Below are 22,799 nucleotides of genomic sequence, written 5' to 3' on the forward strand. Positions count from 1 at the left end.
ACCTAAATCTGCATCTTTGTGGTGACTTGCAATTTTCCCTGTTGGGCGTTTAGGCAGCAAATACGCTGAGAGGTTGACCTGCACTTGACCCGTGTGTGTGCAGTTTATTTGACTGTGACTACAATTTACAATTTAGGTCAGCGATTCCCAAAGTGTGGGCTGTGAGGATATTGCATGTGATGGTAGACTGTGTTTAAAATTCTCTCATGACCGATAATGCTCTGTCCTACTGACTGTGCTGATTACTGCTTTTTAATGATTGTATGGTTGTTTTTCAATCCGCTTTATTACTTTATTATTTATAGACTTGGCATGTAGACTACTTTGTGCCGGTAGCTATTCAGATTTACAAAGAGACTCAGGTTGGTCAGCTGTCATATAGCTTGGAATAAAATAAGTATCAAGGACTATGACCTCTAATGTCACTTAGAGTATCGTTGTTAATTGCACTGTGGACACTGTCACTTTGCTTTGCCTTGCACTGATTGCACTGGGTTGACAAAGACACATGCGTTGTTTTTCTGCATAATGCAGGATAGTTGTAGGTGTATAATTTTGTATCTTTATTGATGGTGCTTCTTTTTGTTATTTCTTTCCTTTATATTGTTGTATCCAACAAGTAGGCTAATGGGATATTTACTCAAGACCCATAAAAACTGGGCCGTGATCCAAAAATGGGTCCCAAATCATTATGTGTGTGTACGTGCGTGCGTTCGTGCGTGCGTGTGTGTCTTTAAGACTGTGTCAAATGCTTTCTGGAGGTCAAGCATTTAACACAGTAAATTGGAACTGAAGATTTACAAAACACGCGCACACCCACACACACACACACACACACACACACACACACACACACACACACACACACACACACACACACACACACACACACACACACACACACACACACACGAGCTGCTTCACATTGGGTGGACTCAGATATGGTCAGAGGAGGGAGTGGTTTGCAGGGTTCATAAAGAAGGTGCAAAAAACATCCTCCTCATGTCTCTTCTTGTTAAACAACACCAACACAACACGGTAAGTCAATGAATACATATAATCCATCTGTAGAGTAAAATATATATGCTCAATTTTCTCTACTAATATTTTGACTATACTGTTCAATCCAAAGTACAGATGGATAAAACAATATATATGGATTGTGAGTAAATATTTGTTTTTAATGTTTTAAAAATAATATCAGACTTAAAAACACAACCCTTTTAAAAAGTTTGAACATAGCATAGCATAATTTTTTACCCTGCTAAAATATTGTTATTTTTTAGAAAACTAAATACCAGACTATATGATATTTCGTAATCATTTCACCCAAAATGACTATTGACATACTAATAACGCTGTCTGTCAGTTAAGTAACATAAGAGGATTTAATTACTTAAACCAACTTGTTTTGGCTTAGGCAATTGCAAACTTGACTTATTTGACTTTCTCCAGACTTTCTTTTTTGCCTAAGTCACATTAAAGGTATAGGGTAGTGATTTTCTTTGGTTACAATAATTGTTAAATAGCTCTATATTCTGCTAGTACTCATAATAAAAATAAATAATAATAATATTCGTCCCCACTCCTTGGGGTGTTTTTTTCCCACTGTATATTTGCACAGACGTGAAATTTGTCTTCTGCCTTTACCCATCCCATAATCACTAGGAGCAGTGAGCATTTTGCGGCGCGTGGAGAGATTAAGAGTTTCGAGGGGTTAAGAGTCTTGCTCAGGAATACACATCTACACGTTGTTGCCTGGCCTGTAATCTTACCTGGGACAACCAGGGGCTCTGGCTCCGCAGGTGGGCTCACTAACCTAGCTATGGCCGCCCATTGCTATAGAATGTTCAGTAACAGGAGTCTCCATGTCTCTCCAGCTCTTTAATACACAGAAAATACATTTTCAGGTCGGGATACCAATTTTAGGGACGGAATCATGTTTTGGGGTAAGCGTTCGGTACAACTGGCAATCAAAGTGACTACTGGCCAATCTCAGTGCGTCTTTTACAGGACATGTCAGAATCAAGCCCAAAAGAAGTGTCTATTTTATATATATATTTTTTTATATTTAATATTTTTTAATTAGTTAACAACACAAATCTTGTATGGGGGTCCCTGGCACAAAATATTTTCAGATGGGAGTCCACGGATAAATACATCTGGGGGTCCTTGCCATGAAAAAAATTGGGAGCAACTGGTTTAAAAAACATTAGGAAGCAAGCCCAAATAAGCAACTACACTTAAAAAACAAGCCCAGGATCGCTTATTATAAGCAGACACGGCAACGCTGGTAAAAAGGAAACCTATGTGATATGGGGATCCCCACCACTCCCCAAACAACTTACTCCCCTACCTGGCCACACCCACGGTGGGCTTGGCCAGGAATAAGCATACTCTCCGGATTGGCTGAAATTTGGTCACCTACCTGATCATTTATTATTTTCTGTTTATTAAAGAGCTGGAGAGAGACAGGGAGACCCCTGTTACTGAACAAACACTCTATAGCAATGTATATAGAATTAGAATATAGTGCTTTTAACAAAAAAAGTTTTGTTTTAACCACAAAGATCACCCTACCTTTAACGTTGACTTATGCAAAATAAAATGGCCACAGTCACACTCTTGACATAAGCCATTCTACAACTGGGGTGGGAATAGCATGATCTTTTCAATAAGGGTATAGGCAATTTTACCAGAGGTGGCCACTGTAACGAAGAGATGATTGAAATGACTTAGGGTGCAGTCACACCGAACTTTTATACGTTTGGGTCCCGAGACATCAAATGTATCTTTTGGGTCTTGAGCTGTACTACATAACTTAACACTCGCAGATGTGTTAAGTTAAGATGACTGCAATATCATTTACTGTACAGTCCCAAATGTGTGTGTGGATGGTAGAACTGTCTATCTTGTGTTCAGGTCACTTCATTCATCACTCAGTCACCAGCTGGGACCAACATCTGGATGTTGAATGACACAGAGTGAGTACCATTTCAATCATTACTATTTATACCCAGTGAATCATGAAGTAAAAATAACTTCAGTGAATGTCAAGTACTCAGGAGTAAATCATATGTACTTGAAAATAATAACAGGGATAACATTATTTATGAAATGTAGAAAAAACTGTCTTAATCTTGGTAAATATTATTTATATTTAATGAATAAAAAAACTTTGATACTGAACTCAAAACATGATATATTTTAACTCGCTGTAATCGTACCAACAGTTTCTGTTCAAATCAGCCGAAAACATTTGCTGCGATCTGTATGCATCTTCACAGAAAGCACATTTAGGCTACAGTCACACCGAACTTTAAGTCTGCCTATGCGACGGATCTTGCCAATGCTTTACAATGGGAAAGGAGCGTACCCTTAGGAAAAAAAGAAAACACTAAACAATCAAACAACATATACAGTAGGGCTATTTTTTACTAAAGAAACTAAATTATATCCTAAGCTTATTGGAGAAATTGATGTCTAATATAATTGCTAATCTACAAGCATTTGGCTTTGCGAACATTCAAGTAATTTAGTTTCTGTATGATGTCATTAAAAAGGGATTGAATTGTATTGTATTATTTAGCTTAACGTCTGGACCCCTCACAGCTTTAAAATTCCAACAGTTTGTGTTGGCTTGAACTCAGAGTTGCCACTTTGCAGATATATTTTTCAATGTTATAGGCTACAGTTTTTTGTCTGTTTTAACTTTCAGTATCTTTTAGTCCCTTAGTTCTCTACTTTTTCATGTACAGAACTAAGTTAAAGTATATGGCCTTCACAGAACTTGATAATGTGTGTGAGTTCATGGCAGGTCATTAGGTTAATTTAGGCTCTTTATTTATAAGGTCATAGCTCCCCAGCACACAGCGTCAAAAACCGGACGTTTCGGCCCAGAGGCCTTCTTCAGCGTATAATGACATCACACTGTTTTTGTGTCACTTATAAAGGGACCTTGGTGCAACGCACAGAGCGGTCCGGGTAACACCACAATAAGACAGTCATTTTTTAAACAGTCATTTTTTAACAGTCATTTTTTAACACAAAAGGGTCACCATAAAACAAAAAATAATACGTATATAGAAAAAAAGAAAGAAAGCAAAAAGAATTATTATTATTTAGCAATAAAGCGACAGGTTTTACAACCTTAGTCTATGCGAGTCCCTCAGTACTCCTTCATAAAGACAAACTCAGATTTCATTCAAGACTTGCATATTTGTGAAAAATGTAAAACACATTTTTTTAAATACCGAAGTATACACAAAGTCACTTGAGAAAGAGGCATTAATCATTCATTGTCACATCATCAATTTGTTGCTCTACAAAATAAACTTATTTCACTCTCAAGTGGTATGCTCTGTCTGTTTTACACACAATAAATACTATAAGAAACAACCTAATAACAGTTCTTCGTTTAGACCTTTAGGGTGTTCTGTTTGGAGAGAGTGTATCCACCATGCCTCTCGTTGCAATAGCAGTTTTTCACGATCCCCACCTCTTTTTAAGGGCAATAATGCCTCAATACCCTGAAACCTTAAAGCACAGACTTCATGTCCCACCGCATTAAAATGTCTAGCAACATGTGATTTTTCATCCTTGTTTCTAATATTACTTTTATGTTCTGAAATTCTAACTTTAAGTTCTCTTTTGGTTTTACCCACATAACAAAGGCCACAAGGGCATTTTAGCAGATAGACCACAAACTTAGTTTTACAGGTGATGATGCTTTTAACATCATTTTTTTTTCCTGAATGTGGATGCAATACATGCTTCCCTCTGATCATTGCATTGCAATGAACACAGTTGTAACACGGAAAGTTGCCCGTAGGCAAATCTGACATAAAATGCTGTGGTGGAACATAACAGTCTGCCCTCACTAAAGAGTCCCTCACATTTTTGGCACGTTTGTGTGCAAAGATGGGGGGCTCCTTGAAAACATGACCCACATTAGGATCACTCGATAACACATACCAGTATTTTTTCACAGAATTCTTAATATCAATGCACAAAGGGGAATAGGTAGTGGACAAAACTATCTTAGACTCCCCTGCACGAGCAGGTTTTGGAGTTAACAAACTAGACCTCTCTTTCTCTCGAGCTCTCTGTACAGTGCTGGCAACTTTGACCGAGCATGAGACCGCCATCCTTTCTAAAGGTTTGTCCTTCGTTCCATTCAAAAAAGCTGACTCGTTTCAAACGAGAGTAGAACTCTTTAAAATTTTCAGGTCTGTCAAGTTGAAAGCTTTCTTTGCTAAAGAGGCTCCGAATACGACACATGGACTACAAATTAACCGAGTGCAAGAACCTGTTCGTTCTGAAAATATACGAACTCTGAGACCGAAAAGTACTTTTATCCCTCCGAGTTTTAATCACTCTGTAGCCACTTTTTGCAGACTTGTTGAACAAAATGTTTTTTCTGTTTTTCATGATAACAAACAGTCGAAGGTTAACTCTAATGTAACTCCTCAAGAGAGGCTGGCTTTGGCCAATTTAGCTAAAGATGAGACAATTGTTATACGTAATGCTGACAAAGGTGGTGCGATAGTGTTGTTGAATAAAACGTCTTACAGAGCTGAAATTACAAGACAGTTGAGTAATAGTGACTTTTATACACCTTTAAGCAGTGACCCTACTGCAAAGTTCGCACAAGAAATAGAGTTTTTTCTTAAGAGGGCACTGGATGACCAATTCATCTAAAAAAATGAATATGACTTGATATGAAAAATGAAACATGACATGTTTCAAATACATCCTGTGCGACCTATTTTTTACTCTCTTCCTAAAATACATAAGAGTTTGGTTGAACCGATTCCGGGCCGTCCTATAGTAGCAGGAACTCAGTCTTTGACTGAACCTATGTCCAAATATATAGATCTACATATTAAACAGTTGGTTGCCAAGCTTCCTTCTTTTGTTAAAGATACTACAGACTTTCTAAACAAATTAGATTCGGTTCAGAACACTCTTAACTCAGATCTCCTGTGTACTATGGATGTGGCTAGCCTGTACACTAATGTCCCTCATAAAGAAGGGCTTGAGGCCCTGACTTATTTTTTGAACCAGAGAGAGGCTAAAACTCCCCCTACTGATTTTCTCACTGATCTGACTCGACTTGTGTTAAACAAAAATTATTTCAAATTTGAGAACTCTTATTATTTACAGTGTCAAGGGGTGAGCATGGGAAGTCCCTGCTCCCCAAATTATGCCAATTTATTTATGGGAAAATTTGAGGGTGACTTTGTGTACAATAACAATCCTTTTTCTCCTTGGTTAAGATGTTGGTTTAGATATATTGATGACGTTTTTTTCATTTTTTCTGGGTCAGTGGAACAGTTGGAGGAGTTTAAGGTTTATATTAATTCTAGAATGCCATCGATATCCTTCACTTTAGAGTTTAGTAGAGAATCCGTGTCATTCTTGGATGTATTAGTACAGAGAGAGGTAGATAAGATTTCTACTTGTGTCTACAGAAAACAAACTGATAGAAACAATTATTTACATTTTTCTAGCTATCACCCGTCAGGGTTAAAGAGAAGCTTACCTTACAGTCAACTATTGAGGACGAAAAGAATCTGTAGTACTGACAGTGCTTTCGAAAGACAAGCTAAGGACTTGTGCGATCGTTTCAAAACTAAAGGTTATAGTGATAAAGTGCTAAGTGTTAATGTACAGAGAGCTCGAGAGAAAGAGAGGTCTAGTTTGTTAACTCCAAAACCTGCTCGTGCAGGGGAGTCTAAGATAGTTTTGTCCACTACCTATTCCCCTTTGTGCATTGATATTAAGAATTCTGTGAAAAAATACTGGTATGTGTTATCGAGTGATCCTAATGTGGGTCATGTTTTCAAGGAGCCCCCCATCTTTGCACACAAACGTGCCAAAAATGTGAGGGACTCTTTAGTGAGGGCAGACTGTTATGTTCCACCACAGCATTTTATGTCAGATTTGCCTACGGGCAACTTTCCGTGTTACAACTGTGTTCATTGCAATGCAATGATCAGAGGGAAGCATGTATTGCATCCACATTCAGGAAAAAAAAATGATGTTAAAAGCATCATCACCTGTAAAACTAAGTTTGTGGTCTATCTGCTAAAATGCCCTTGTGGCCTTTGTTATGTGGGTAAAACCAAAAGAGAACTTAAAGTTAGAATTTCAGAACATAAAAGTAATATTAGAATCAAGGATGAAAAATCACATGTTGCTAGACATTTTAATGCGGTGGGACATGAAGTCTGTGCTTTAAGGTTTCAGGGTATTGAGGCATTATTGCCCTTAAAAAGAGGTGGGGATCGTGAAAAACTGCTATTGCAACGAGAGGCATGGTGGATACACTCTCTCCAAACAGAACACCCTAAAGGTCTAAACGAAGAACTGTTATTAGGTTGTTTCTTATAGTATTTATTGTGTGTAAAACAGACAGAGCATACCACTTGAGAGTGAAATAAGTTTATTTTGTAGAGCAACAAATTGATGATGTGACAATGAATGATTAATGCCTCTTTCTCAAGTGACTTTGTGTATACTTCGGTATTTTAAAAAATGTGTTTTACATTTTTCACAAATATGCAAGTCTTGAATGAAATCTGAGTTTGTCTTTATGAAGGAGTACTGAGGGACTCGCATAGACTAAGGTTGTAAAACCTGTCGCTTTATTGCTAAATAATAATAATTCTTTTTGCTTTCTTTCTTTTTTTCTATATACGTATTTTTTGTTTTATGGTGACCCTTTTGTGTTAACAACACAAAAATGACTGTTAAAAAATGACTGTTTAAAAAATGACTGTTTAAAAAATGACTGTCTTATTGTGGTGTTACCCGGACCGCTCTGTGCGTTGCACCAAGGTCCCTTTATAAGTGACACAAAAACAGTGTGATGTCATTATACGCTGAAGAAGGCCTCTGGGCCGAAACGTCCGGTTTTTGACGCTGTGTGCTGGGGAGCTATGACCTTATAAATAAAGAGCCTAAATGGACTTAAGTGAGTGCTGGCATTCCTTTCTATGAACTTTATCTGCCTGAGCCGTGCACCCTGTACTTTGGTACTTCGAAAACTCATCTTGAGTGCTTGCTTCCTTCCTCTTCAGGTCATTAGGTTACTCAGAGCCTCTAAGCAGGCTCTGACTTCCTTGTTGTGGGTTCGCTGCAGTAGCAGCGAGCACACCATACAGTAGTTCTCCTCAGTCCTTACTATTTGTGTTACCTCACAACTCCTTCATATACTTTCACCTAGAAACTCCATTCACAACTTAAAACAATCTGCTTACTGTGGACAAACATGCTTGAACTTTTTACTTTGAAATGTTTTGTAGTCTTTGAGATGTTTAATAATACTTATACTTACTACTTTACTTAATACTTATTAAACGTAAGTGATAAAACTCGCACCTCATACTTTCTTTTTTTTTTTTTTTTTTTTTTTCGCGATTTTTGTAACCCATTTTTTTCACCCGGTGCCAATTTCCTAAGTGATCCTGGGCGCTACACCCGCCCTACACCAGCACTACACCAGTCCCCCACAGTAGGGAGGCCAGGGCCGAGCTCATGCTTCCTTCAGGCATGAGAGCCAACTGACCTTCTTGTCACCTGACAGGAGGGAGTTTCCCTGATTGGACGTAGCGCGTGGAAGGAACACGTTATTCCAACCAGTTCCCTTCCCCTCCATCAGGCGCCCCGGCTGTCATGGGGGAGGCGGTATAGCGACCAGGATTACTACATGTTTTTGTGAGGGTATTAACTACCCTAGGAGACACGGGGAGAACATGCAAACTCCACACAGAGTAGGCCCTTTTGCCAACCCCACCTAGGGTATGGGCGCTGATGACGCGGAGGAGAAGACACGCCCCCAGCACCCACAGCGTCCCCCGGCGGGAATCGAACCCAGGACCTTCTAGCTGTGAGGCGACAGCGCTACCGACTGCGCCACCGTGCCTCCTATTCCTTCATACTTTAACCTTGAAACTTGATTCACCATTACTGTGTGTAGACATGCACACTTGAGATTTGTACTTTGAAATACTTAGTTAAACTGTTTGATTTCCTGTGAACACAGTTCTTTCGAGGTGGCGAACTGAGTCAGCAGCAAGGACCCATTCTCTGTCCAACACACAGGACCCATCAACTGCCCCCCCCCCCCCCCCCCCCCAGCGTGACACTGCTGCACTGTCTATATCTACACCCCTGTTAAGGTCAGTGAGATGTCAATTTGTTAGAAATACATCATTGAAATACTTAAAAAGTTAATTTGAATATGAATGAAGTTATCAGGGAGGACACCACAGCAATAATTCAGAGCTGCTTGCCCAATCTGATAGTCTCGCTATGGCCCACTACCAACCATCGAGGCACACAAACCCGACCATCTTTGTTTTCAAAATGTGCTACTTCATACAGTCCGTTCATAGAAGACACAAATGTTGACAACGGTTGAAAGGGTGTCACTGATAACCTCATCCCATTCGCTACTGTAAATGGCAATCGATTCGATATCCGTGACCTATCCTGCCCTAGCTTGCCGTTTTTACAGGAATCACGTGATATGTAGCAAAAAATATTTGATTTATAATAATAATTGATTTTTGATAACTATATATTTTTTATTCCATATTTTGAAATAATGTAGGACCAGGAGCAGTTCATACAACTGCAAGCAATATGATTTTTTAACTAATTTTAAAATATAATATATAAACATATGTAATATTTTGTTGAATTAAATTGTTATTTGCTAATTGTTGCCTTTGTTTTGTTTTATTTATTTATTTGTAACCAACAATTAACAACAGTAACAGTTCCTGTCATATGTTGGTTGTATCTTTCAGGTCGCACGTGAAAATCACTCTTACTGTAGCTGCTGAAGAATTCTTCAAAAATGGAACCATGGGAACAACCATGGGAACAAGGCAAAAACCTCAATTGCCGCAAGTGTGGCTGCGGACTTAATCGAGTCAACGGCTGGGATGATTTATTAAGAACATACGTTAATGGCCATGATGTATATGCGTTCCATGGAGGTCAATTCTACAGACCAGTTGGCTGGGCTAAGTTGTATGGCAACCCGTATGCGTGTCATCATTGCTTTGTCACCAAACCAGTGAATGAGAGAAGGGAAGCGGATAAGGCATTGAGAGCAGCGGATATAAAACTTATGGAACAACAGAAAAGGGAAAAAGAAGCTGAAGCTGAAGATACACTTTGCATGCCCTATTGAGAAACTTGATGTGTAAATGTATGTGTCGACTGAATGAGTCTCAGAATTCTATTATTATGCTGCTGTCTAACCCCGCAGCCTCAGTGTTACAAGATATCGGTCTACTTTCTGGAAACACTGGTATGATTGTCTCTTGTCAAAGCTGATGTTTTTATGGTAGGCTATAGAGGTGTTCTTTAAGTATGTATAGTAGGCTTATATGGTCTCTGTCGGGTGGAAACTGCACATGTCCAAAACTGTTACTTTTCTGGATTAAAATTCAAAAGCATCAAAAGTAGCAGATCTACAAAGCTTAAAACGTGTCGCTTCGCGCTGTGTTTCAAGCTTGTAGATCTGATACTTTTGAGTGATGCTGTAGTATGATCAAGTAGGGCATTAATTTACGAGAAAACACAAAAAGTTAAAATATGGAGATGAGAGCTTTCTCCCCGACAGCAACGATATATTATGAAATATTAACAAAACTAAAGACATTTTCTCTATGAATTTACTTTGTTTTAGTTCCTTTTGTAAACACAACAACACACACTTTCAGTTAGTTATCGTTTTATTTGTAAAGCCTTGCTTTTATTTTTATTTCAGTTGAAATGTGTTTTTTTTTTTATTATTCTTTTTAGTTTCATTAGTTTAAGACCCAAATGAGAAAAAAAATCCTAATTTTTTATTGTATTAATGAAATTATTTTTGAAAAATGTTAGTGAATGAATTAGTAAAAAAGATATATATAATACTTTAAAAAATAATAATAATAATCTTGAAATAATAACAAGAAACAAAAATGAGGGATATTTATTCGCAACCCACAAAAATTGTCCCTCGACCCACAAAGAATGTGTTTTCTTTCAAATCCTTTAAATTTTTTTGCTTGCAAATATTATTTTTTTGATTGCCGTTTTCATTTGTTTATATAAATGTTTTTGCTTGCAAATTAGGATTTTTTTATTGATGTTTTAATTAGTTTTCATGAAATAAAATAAAAGTTGCTCTGTTTTCTCTCTCAAATCTTTTCGTTTTGTTTGGTTAATAAAGACAGAAATGTAGCTCCATAACAAATGGCTACCGACTCACTGTTTGGGTGGGGGAGAGAGAGAGAGAGAGAGAGAGAGAGAGAGAGAGAGAGAGAGAGAGAGAGAGAGAGAGAGAGAGAGAGAGAGAGAGAGAGAGAGAGAGAGAGATAGTGCTTCAGCTTTGTGTTTTCTTTCAAATCCTTTATATTTTTTTGCTTGCAAATATTATTTTTTTGATTGCCGTTTTCATTTGTTTTCATTCAAAATAATTTTTGCTCTGTTTATATAAATGTTTTTGCTTGCAAATTAGGATTTTTTTATTGATGTTTTAATTAGAGAGAGAGAGAGAGAGAGAGAGAGAGAGAGAGAGAGAGAGTGTGTGAGTGAGTGTGTGCTTCAGCTTTCTTGTGTGTACCAGTTGGCCAAGGAACTCAATCCTGGAATATTCTTCGCTACTATAACGTGTATAATAGCATTACAAACACATTATTTCATTGTTCAACCTTTACTAGTCGCTTTGTTAACATTAAAACATAGTTTAGTATTCATTTATATGTATGCACACTAACATGATTTTTTCATCTGCCTAGTCTAAAGTGGGAACAATGCTTATTAAGGTTAAATAATTCATTATATTCATCATTCGTTTATTATTAACCGTTTAACTATGATGTTTGCAACTACATAATAGTCTAAAGTAGGTGCATAATTTAGGTTAATAAATCCATTATGGGTTCTCTGCATAACTGTAGTTCCTTGCTCCTTTATTTTTTACAGGGGAAAATGGAGTGAAAAATTAAAAGATACAAACATACATACAAACAAACAAACCACTGATATGCTAATACATGGTGTACATTGACAATTTAACACTCATTTCCAGACATAACATACACTACACGATACACAAACATAAATCTTACTTACAGGCATTGCATACTCAAAGAATGAAAAATCACATCAAGAGACAAAAAAAAAGTGCACTCTACAAGCCACATGTACCTTCTGCCCAGAGTCTCGACTCTCGACTAATTTTCAAAGTAACAACTTCTGTTTGATTAGTATATTAACTGCACCTGCTTTAGTTTATGTAAGGAGTGCTACAAATAATACTGTCAATAGGGGTCACTGTTTTACTTGTTTAAAATAATAAATCTGCCCTGAGGGCAGAGCAGGCATTACAAACCTGTTTTTATTTATATTTATGTGGAGGAGAATGAAGGGCTGCTACACGATGACGCTATCCCTCTATGATAAGCTGGTGGCTAGTGAGGATGAAGAGCACCTTCACCTTAGACTTACTTTCCCTTGGCACAAGTTGTCTAAAGCCATTTATGCTGCTTGTGCTAACAACAATAACCGAATAAATAATAATACTAATACAATAATAATATAATCCTATAATTTATAGGTTATTAATGTCATCATGTGTCTCGCTAGCCAATCACAGTGCTGAATAGAGTCAGCCAATAGAGTCAGCCAATCACAGTGCAGGAAAGTGGGCCAAGTGGGCCAATCACAGTGCAGGAAACTAATACTAATGAGGTGTCCCAACCCCACTTATAGGGCCGGCTACACCGCCCAAAAATCACACCCAGTGTGAAGTGGGTGGTGTGGTCATCATGTGTCTCGCTAGCCAATCACAGTGCTGAATAGAGTCAGCCAATAGAGTCAGCCAATCACAGTACAGCTAGGGGTGTACTAATGCTAGGGGTGTACTAATTATGAGCATAAATTATTACATAAAGTGTATTATTAGTGATTTACACACAATAAACAAGATTTATCTTCTTCCTGCTCCTTTTCATTTATGGAATATGTAAAAAGTTAAAAAGGAAAGTAAATGAATGGCATCATGTAAACCATTAATGAAATAAATAAAGATTAAAAAAAGATGAAACATTTTTATATTAAACAGTACAAAGGCTTCCAGAGCACTGACATTATAGCTGGTTTTGAATGCTATATGCATTTACAATGTACATGTATAGGCCAATATTATACCAAGTACATTCAACTGACATTTTAGTCAGATATTGTGTAGTATGTAAATGTGTGAAGTTATCTTGTGTTGCCCTTCCAGAAGGGAAAACCTCTACTCTTGCTGTTATTCTCAGGCTCACCAGTAAGCTGCAGTGTTTCTCTCTTTCTGGTTCAACATGTTACAAACTGGCTCAGATTTGCAACAAAAGGGAGACACACACACAGGTCAGGATGCAAATTTTAAATATGCTCTGCGTCTCATTGTATTTTCTACAAAACCATGATGCAAATGACTTCTGGAAAGTATTGAATAATTGTAAAACATCTTTGCCAACAAATATTGATGGTGTAACTGGCTCAGAGGAGATTTCTCAGTTGTGGCAGAAACATTATTATGAGCTGTTCAATTGTGTTCAAAGCAACTCCTTCATAGTGGGCAACATTGTTGACAATACAATGAGGATGTGACTATCTCCCCACAAGAAGTCCATGATGCAGTCAAGATGCTTAAAGATAATACGTTGTGTGGTATGGACAAGAGATCTGCTGAACATCTTAAGTTTGCAGGCAGAAAACTCTGTCCCTTACTTGCTGTCTGCTTTACTAGGTTTTTACATGGTGTTTGACCAAATTCCATTTTATCCGTTTTATTAGTGCCTTACTAAAGCTAAATCTGGGAAACTGAATAGTATTATCCAAGGTCTTGGAGAGGACTATACTGAACAGATTGGAGAAGTTTGTCCTGACCTCTGACAACCAGATTGGTTTTAAACCTAAACATGGCACAGATATGGGTATTTTTGCCTTAATCCTTCCATTGTTAGGGTCATTTTTGACCAGTTTTCAAGTTTAAATAGGTAAAAAGTACCCTTTACATTTCTTTATTGGAATTAGGCTTCATGATATCCTCAGAAATAGCAATTTTAACGCAACAAAATTATTTATCATCATTTTAATTAATTCTGATGGTCTCTATAAAAAAAAGTCACACTTGTGGTGTTAGGGTCCGAAATTACCCGGCAGAGAAGTGTGGCTTAATTCCCCCCAAATTGTCAATATTCAATGTTTACATGTTTGAGAGTGAGAGAGACTTGTCCTCAATTAGCATTTGCTATCAGGAGTAAAGTTTGAGTTTATGAAAAATAAATGACTTTTTACCTTCTATGGTATATGGGTCAAAAATAACCCTAACACACCAAGTGTCACTATTTTTAATAATATTAACATTTTAGTAAAAAAAAGAAAAGTATAAAAAATATATAGGCCTACATATTTTTGTAAAAAAACTTTTTTTGGAAGTGTGTTCTAATGTCTATTATAGCTAGATAACTTCATTATCCATTGTCTTCATTATAGGAAATGTAATGAGTGAATTTTAACATTTTTATAATTGAAAACGAGATATATTGAAAGATGAAACCCTAACCCTAACCCAACATAATATATTTTTTTTAAATCCATGGATATGAATGCACAACAAGTCAGCTATGAGGTGGGAGAAAAAAAGTTAATGAAAATAATATTTTTTTTAGTATTTAGGGCTGAGTTAAATCACAGGTCAAATTTGACCCACTAACACCACAAGTGGATGCAGGTTTCTAACACAATGCAAGGGTTAAAGTAAATATTTAATTTAATAACTGTCATAATACCACCATTTTTACGTGTTTTATTGGTTTGTCTAAAGCTTTTGAGCGTGTTAATCACAAAAAGTTGTTCCATAAATTACATAAAAGAGGGGTTCCTACATTTTGAATCCTGGCTTTTTGGTACGCACATCAGACAATGTGTTAGATGAGGTAACTGTGTTTCTGCTCATTTCACAGTAAATAATGGTGTTAGACAGGGAAGTATTCTGTCTCCTTTGCTTTTTAATTTATATATGGATGACCTATCTAAGCAGCTGATACAGGGTGATACAGGGTGTCGGGTTGGTAACAAAATCATCAACCACCTGATGTACGCGGATGACTTGGTGATCCTCTGTCCATAGTGCTGGCCTAATCAGTTACTGAGGGTCTGCTCTCAATATGGCTCAGACTGTGACATAATTTACAATGCAAAGAAGAGTAACATCATGATTATAAGAAGTAGGGAAGACAGTCATTTCCTGTCTTTTTTCTGTCTGGTACTAAGGTCTGTGTACGTAGGCCATTATTTAACAAATTACCTATGTGATGATAGGGACATCTACAGGCAACGTAGAATGTTATATGCACAAGCTAACGTGATTGTTCGTATGTTTAGTGTGTGTTCAGTTTCTGTTTCAAGGCATAACGCTCCTTTTATGGAGCATTATGCCTTGGTCTCTGTTTAGATGTTACATTTCCTTGTCTTGTGTTTTAATGTGCTTTTTATCGATGTCTGCTCCAGTCTATAATCCAGGCAGAACTACGTGCTTCCAACTGTATACCAACAGTTGAGTCTGTTGTGTGCATTACTACTTCACAGCTACAAGGATTTTAAGAGCTGCTTTTTGTACACTGTGCCACAGCAACACTAAGATAATGACTAGGCTACATTAAGACCGACCACACACACACACACACACACACACACACACACACACACACACACACACACACACACACACACAATATTACGACAAAAAGAAAGCAATAAAATGCTTGATTAATGTAAGCAGTTCTCCAATAATGAGTTACACAGTAAAAAAGGGTTGCACACAGGGTGTAGATTTAAGAAATGTATTTATTAGCAATACAATTATATTAAACAGAAAAAAAAATTTTTCAATGTAAGCATAATCTTGAAGTAAAATAATGAATTAAGGACTGTGTAAAAGTAAAATGTACAGAGAACAGGCTGCTGGAGACAGAGAGAGAGAGAGAGAGAGAGAGAGAGAGAGAGAGAGAGAGAGAGAGAGAGAGAGAGCACATTGAAACCAGCCCCCTCCTCCATTCAGCTTGATCACACACCTGCCAACATTCCACCTGAGAGAGAGAGAGGGGGGGGGGGGGTGCACAAGCGGCCTAACCAAAGAGGCCTCCACCTTATTACTGATATCTTCAATAGAAAAAAAGCGTAATTAACTATATCAATATAACAAATGCAATTTTTTTTTTAAATCTAGAAATTACAATCAGCCATCATTATCTCCCCAGCCCTATAGTGAGCACATGCACACGTACACAACACAGAGAAGTAACTATACTGTTTCAAGAGAGCTGCCCCGCATCTAACTCAAGTTGTCCTCTGACTAACAGCTCAAAGCTAGTCTTCAGTGCGCCCACATGCAGCTCTGCCACCAGGCAAATGCCCAGTGGCATCCCGGCGTTCGACGCACCACAAAAAAACAAACTAAAATAACAAACTTACAGCATATTCAACAAGAAAAAAAAAATACATCAAAACAACAAACAGCGTTAAGCGCTTCTTCTTCCTAGCACGGGGGTTCACGTAGCTCTGATGGTATCTAAACCACCCGGCCTACCTAACCTTCTCTGCTTTGTATACGCAAACATTGTACTCACCAACTCCAGCTGAAGATCACAGCCCATAACATCAATGCCAGCACAGCCGGGACGGCCAAACTCCCCCTCGTCACCGGCACCAAAGAAATACAAAAATATAAACAAAAATTAAATCCAAACAAAATCTAAATTAGCAACCAATATCATTCCATATACCTGTATGTAGGTTTCACTGAAGTTGAACACTATACTAAACGGTTTGGCCTCTTTGCAAATCTATCTTAAAGAATGGATCACATTTACAATTACAATGTGTTCTGTATGTCCTTTACTGACAAAGTTTTCCTTCTTTCCACTACCACAGCAGGGCACATATCTTGACTTAAGTTATGACAATTTACAAAGTATTTGATTAGATAGTACAGGCTAGTACACTCACATTTTAACAAATGGGACTATAGTAATTTATGCAAACGGAAGCACTAATTTGTTCGATTAATGCATACAGACCACCAAAGAAAACACAAATAATTGACAATGTGGGCACTACTTTCCAGTGGAAATGTTTTGTTTGTTTGTTTGTTTGCTTGCTTTTACATTTAAAATAATTACATGCACTCAAAACAATGGTGTTGCTTTGAAAAAAGAAAAGAAAATCATCAAATATGAATCAAGCAATATAATCTACTCAACCCTTTAATGATTAAAGGGTTTTTTAACCACTTAAAACCTATATACTTTGTTGACCGGAGTCCACCAGGGCCCTCTCCTTGGTCCCCTCCTCTTTTTTTTTTTTTTACCTCTACATTAAATCACAACGCATCACCAAATTCTGAGCTTGTAGTTCTGCTACTTTTTCAGAATGTTTTGCCTAATGACAGGACATCTTCCTGTTTAGCGACCTTGGATATGATCTTCGCCTGTTCTTTCATATCCTCCAAAGACTTAATTCGGCTCTTGTAGCCCTCTTTGGCTTCAGACCTCTCCCCATCAATGAGGATGTCTATGTATTCAGGGGCAGAAAGTGGATTGGCCCTCAAAGCAATCTCATTCAATCTAGCCAAACATGCAGCTGCCTGCTGCACAAGGGACATTATCACAGCCTTAAGGTTTTCACTGTCTTCCTTTAGTCGTTCAATCACGTCTTGGACAGACATCTTTGCTTGTGTGGCTATCTTATACTTTTCCTGCAGGTCATTCAATGTCTGCTTCTCTTTCACCGTAACAACATCCCATCTGTAATTCTGGTTCTTATGGTCTTTCCACATACATTTGTGCAGGCATACAGTACACTTTCCACTTTCGTCCATGGCGGCACAGAGTTTCTTTTGAATGTCATTTGCTATTAGACAGGGGTAGTGACAAGTATGTTTGCATCTTTCGCAGTTGGTGCTGAACTCGCCTGCTTTAGTGATAGGTACTTGCACTGTCCTTTCGAATTGAATCTCAACCTCAAACTTTTCATTTGTGGACATGGCGGCTTCATGCTCTTTAATCTTTTTCTCCGTCATCATGATTTCTTCAAGTTTCTCTATCCCAGCTTTAACTTGTGGCTGTATGCCTTTGATAGCTGTCTCAAGCCTTTTGCGTTCTTTAAGAACCTCCTTTGTTTGCTCCAAATCGTTGGTTTCCATTTTGCCTAAAGCTGCAAAGAAATGTTTCAAGCTCTTCATGCCCATGTTCCAAAACATTTGATCAAAGTTGTCCTCGTCAGAGTCTTCATCTTCATCACAGTCCCTTTCCCTGGGGGATCTTTTTTCTGCAAAAAAAGCAGAGTTGTTGAATTTGAAGTAAATGGGCAACCCCGCATCTGTTTTAGGACATGGGACTTTGGAGGCAATTATCGCCCCCAGAACTGGGGGCGTCTGGCTGTCTGCAAACGTCACCAGCATCCGAATGTTCTTTGCGATGTCTTTACCAAAAATGGACAGCACAGAGTCAAACACATACTTTTGTGTGTGTGTCAGTCTTGCATGAGAGGCCTGGGTAACGAAACACACTATGTCAATCTCATTGACACCAACCTCGGAACCGAAAAGGTTCCGGATCTTCTCTGTAATTTCCCTGTCTCTTTCTATTCCACGAGTATCACCAAAGCCTGGTGTGTCAACGATGGTGAGCGAATACGGGACTTTAAAACCCTCTTGATGGTTCATTTTGTATGCAATGACCTCAGATGTTTGGCTTTCAGCTTGATCAACGAGCTGTCCCTCGTCAATCAATTTAAATCGGTAATCATCATTCCAGTTGATGCAGAGGAGGTAGTTGATCATCCCATTGATGAGGGTGGTTTTTCCTGCCCCAGTTGCTCCAAGCACCATTATCGTGCGATTTGGCCTTATGCTTTCCTTGCCAATACTGTAGCTCTTGCATCCATCAATGTCAATTTCATTCATTTTCAGAGGTAGCCTGTAAACTGAGAGTGGCCCTGAATTGATGAGTTCGCTTTCATGTCTGTAGAATTCAGCCAGACGTATTTCAGCTTTTGTTGTCTGGACAGTGACTGCAATGCTTTCCTTGCTTCTGCCAGCTACGCCACAGTCACATCTGACTTTAACTACATAATCTGTCAATGGTTCTAGCCCAGTAATGATGGCATTTTCAGCATTTGACACCACTTTGTTCCACTGCAGTTGTTCATTTTTCATTCCAGTGGATACTTTTGAGTACTCCACACTGTAGCTCTCCACTTTCACCCCGTCCGCAAGCTCAGTTGGTCGCTCCCATTTAGCAAATAGTTGATCTGAGTATGCTTCAACCTGAAGTTTTTCAGGTGGACTTGAGGGTAAAGTTTTCATGGAGCCACTGTCTTTACTGTCTGGCCCCCTGCCAACTGGACAAACTGCTCGGTATCTGAACGTGTACTCTGTGTTAGGAGTCAAATTTGACACTGTGACTTCATCAGCTATGGATGCTGTCTGTTGTTGCCAGCTATCTTGTCCAGTGACACAGTACTCAATACAGTAATGGCTGATGTCTTCCGCTCCAAATCTTAGTGGGTACATCTTGAGTGTCACATTGTTATGGGTTATGTCACTCGCTGTAGGTGTTTCAGGCTTTGAAGGTGGCTCGAAGTTCTCATTGACCAGAAATCCATCCTTATAAAGGTAGACACTTGCACCCTTTTGACTCTCATTTGTTATAGCTGTCGCAAGGAACTGTATATTCTTCTCGTCCTTGTTGGCCTCCACAAAATCAATGTAAAGCTTTGCTTTCTGTCTCAATTTCTCAGATAACTCTTTTGAAAAGTACCACTGTTCCTCTTCTACATCACAGGTATGCAGTGCAGTATCTTCAGTGTTCACTTGTTTGGGTGTTTCTCTTAGGTAGCTTGATAAAGATGACAGATATGGTTCAGCCGTTTGCAGTGAGGTGAAAGCAAAGCATACAGCCTTTTCTGTTTCTGAACTGAGGATTATTTTGTCAAATTCACTCTCACTTGAGACAACCTTTGTGTTTTTCATCATGTTAGTGAGGGAGCTTATGATGTTTATTTCTCTCTCTTTGCAGCGCATCCACTCACTCAGGTCTTTGTTGTTGAAAGGAGATGAGTGTCTTCTTTTCAGGATCTCTGCAAGCACACTTTCCTCTTCCCCACCTCCTCTGAGTGAAGGAAGTTTCTTTGCCAAGGTTTTCTTAAAGTCTAGCTTGTACTCTTCACACAGATCTTTAAAAGCTCTCAGCTTCTTGCTAATCTGTGGGAACTGTTGTGCGACAGTGCTCTTCAGTGCATCATTGCACTTCAGTTCCAGTTCACCGATGTCCTCCAGGACACTTTGAGCTTCATTCACTAATCCAATGCTAATCTCACGGACAAGCTGAGCAGCTTTAGAATCTAAAACCTTCAAAGGCATCAGCCAGACCTTCACTGGTACAGCATTCTCTCCATTTGTTCCCAACAATTGTGGAAGACTTTGGTAGACTTGTATTGCATCTGTAAAAGACACTGGGGTGGTTTTAAGAGCAAAGTCCCCATGGAACTTGCAGGAGAATTTATCAACTTTTGCCATGTCTGTGCCTTTCACTTTTAGAGAAGCTTCACCTCCTATTGACACGCAGGGGATCTTCTTGATTTCTGCCTTCAAGCTGCCTTCAATTTCCTCACGATTCTCTTTATCAGACACTTCACGGTCAAATACAAAGAAGGCTTGTGCCCCATAAAGGATACCAGTTACAACATGTGTTGCTATGCCTGATTCAAAAACATGTGGATGGTCCACATTGCCTCTTCCAAGATGATTCATTGACAATTCTTCAAACATTGTGGTAGCTTTGTATTTGAATGTTACTCTAGCCTGATTTTGTGTAGTCTTACTATCATTGAGATATTTGGCAGAGCCCTCGACCTCTACCAGTCCACCCAAGAAACTTGCTTTCAAGGACGCTTGAACATTCAGTGATGTAGTTTTGTCCTCAATCGATTCAGATGCAACTATCTCAAATTCAGTGTTGTGCTGGGGTCTTTTTCTTGTGTCCTTTCCCAGATCTTCACAATCCCACAATGTATAGCCTGTAATTGATAGATAGAGTATGTAGCTCAGTTATGTACCTTACCACTATTATTGATAGTTTTTTCACTGTGTTTGATAAATATAATAACAATATTTGGTGCACAGCCTTGCAATTCATCCAGAATATAATGAAAACATGTGGATTGTTTCTCCCAGACCCTGGAATGGCCGCCCTATAATAATGAATATCAGTAACTAGCTGACTGTTTCTGAATCTCTTTTTTCACCTTATATATTTGCAACTCTGTTAATCACTCCCTCAATGGATCCCATTTCCTCATTCTGCTTTCACATTTGATGACTTATTATTACAATTTTATTTTTCAGTCAAGTGAACATAACCTTTGGGCAAGTAAAACATGACCTGTATTTGCCCGATGGGCAAGTGCTTTTGAGACTTAAGTGTCAATCCCAAAAAGACTGCTGATCTTATGTAAGTCAATAGGTAAAACACAGGACTATTACTTTTAAGTTTGTGGGTTGAATTCTCGCTGGAAGCACCCATACTTAAATAATTAAACATCTCTGCTGTCAGGCAGAAACCAGCTAACTCCAAAGTGTACATTTTTCAGGAAATGAAAAAACAAAACAAAAAGTGGAGTTAGGAGGTTTTGTTCATCATTGATAAGAACAGCTGAATGGACCTCCAAGCTCACAATGAGATTGGAAGTCAAAAGGGTGTGGAGCCTGGAGTCAGCAAAACCAGCTAACTCCACCCCCCTTTGGTGGAGTTAGCTGGTTTAGCAGAAAGTTTGAGGATCCAATGGAGTTAGCTGGTTTTGTCAGAAGCATTTTTTTATACTTTTCATTGGTTCAATAATTGTTTTAACCAACACACAGACGTAAAGGATGTTCAATAGCACTGATTTATGGGGAAAAAAATGTAAAAGCTCAAAAAATGAGTTAGCTGGTACCCGACAGCAACGATATGTAAAAATGAAAAAGAAAGTGGTACATTCAAAGCAGTTCTACATTTAAAGCTTTACCTGGGATTAGTGAGTCTTGTCGACAGTCATAGAGCATGCCGAGACTGAAGGGTCGACCAAGAGCTGCCAGCTCTATAATTTTACTGTCCATGGCTCACGCTGAACTGGAGAAAATACAGAACCTGTGTTAGTTCATTTATCCTGTTGGTAAACCATAATACTCTCTAGCCTATATTTTAATTAATATTTGTGTAATTTAAGTTATATATGAATTGAAGCTTGTTCTGCAGTTGCTACCAATGAGAGTATTTGCCAAATGCCTTGTAATAGTGACAATAGGAGTATGGGAAGGCATTTAATGTAATTTGTGGAGTTTGTGTACAAATGACAGAATTACTTATTGCTGAAATACCTTGTAAAATAAATATAAATACAGTAAATAATTGTCTTCTACCTAAACCAGGATCTGCTGTGACAGTCAGGATAATCAAGTCTTCATCAAGTCTTTACCAGCATCTGATTACCTAAAATAAACATTAAAGACAGATTATTTAAAACTCCCAAGCTCTGTATAAACAAAGACAAGGACACTAATATCATCAATATACATTTAATTACACAGTTAACAGTACAAAGGGTTCCAGAGCATTGCAAATATAGCTGGTTTTGAATGCATGCATATGATATTGGCCTATGAATAAATGTATTGGCCAATATTATATCAAGCCCAATGT

At 38.2% G+C, this 22,799-nt stretch overlaps 1 protein-coding gene and 1 long non-coding RNA gene across 3 annotated transcripts; one reads left to right on the forward strand and one right to left on the reverse strand.

Annotated features, from left to right (window-relative positions):
* The first annotated feature begins 917 nt into the window (after positions 1 to 917).
* LOC308077286 lies at positions 918 to 11,203 on the forward strand. Of its 2 annotated transcripts, none has more exons than XR_013932382.1 (4): positions 918 to 1,038; positions 2,923 to 2,984; positions 9,050 to 9,185; positions 9,819 to 11,203. It is a non-coding gene; the product is annotated as an uncharacterized lncRNA (long non-coding RNA). The 2 variants fall into 2 exon arrangements; XR_013932383.1 differs by lacking the exon at positions 918 to 1,038 and adding an exon at positions 1,680 to 1,805.
* A 6,282-nt stretch (positions 11,204 to 17,485) lies between these two features.
* Positions 17,486 to 22,553, reverse strand: LOC308076988 (uncharacterized protein; the record flags this gene model as incomplete). The annotated part of the gene is made up of 3 exons (XM_080417512.1): positions 22,520 to 22,553; positions 22,126 to 22,229; positions 17,486 to 21,138 (listed from the first exon to the last, which is right to left on the reverse strand). The coding sequence occupies exons 2-3, from the start codon at positions 22,214 to 22,216 to the stop codon at positions 17,486 to 17,488; spliced, it is 3,744 nt and encodes a 1,247-aa protein (XP_080273638.1). The 5' UTR covers positions 22,217 to 22,229; positions 22,520 to 22,553.
* Positions 22,554 to 22,799: the final 246 nt, after the last annotated feature.

This window comes from Gymnoscopelus braueri (assembly GCF_963280865.1).
Source record: "Gymnoscopelus braueri genome assembly, chromosome: 21".
In the NCBI taxonomy this organism is placed as follows: Eukaryota; Metazoa; Chordata; class Actinopteri; order Myctophiformes; family Myctophidae; genus Gymnoscopelus; species Gymnoscopelus braueri.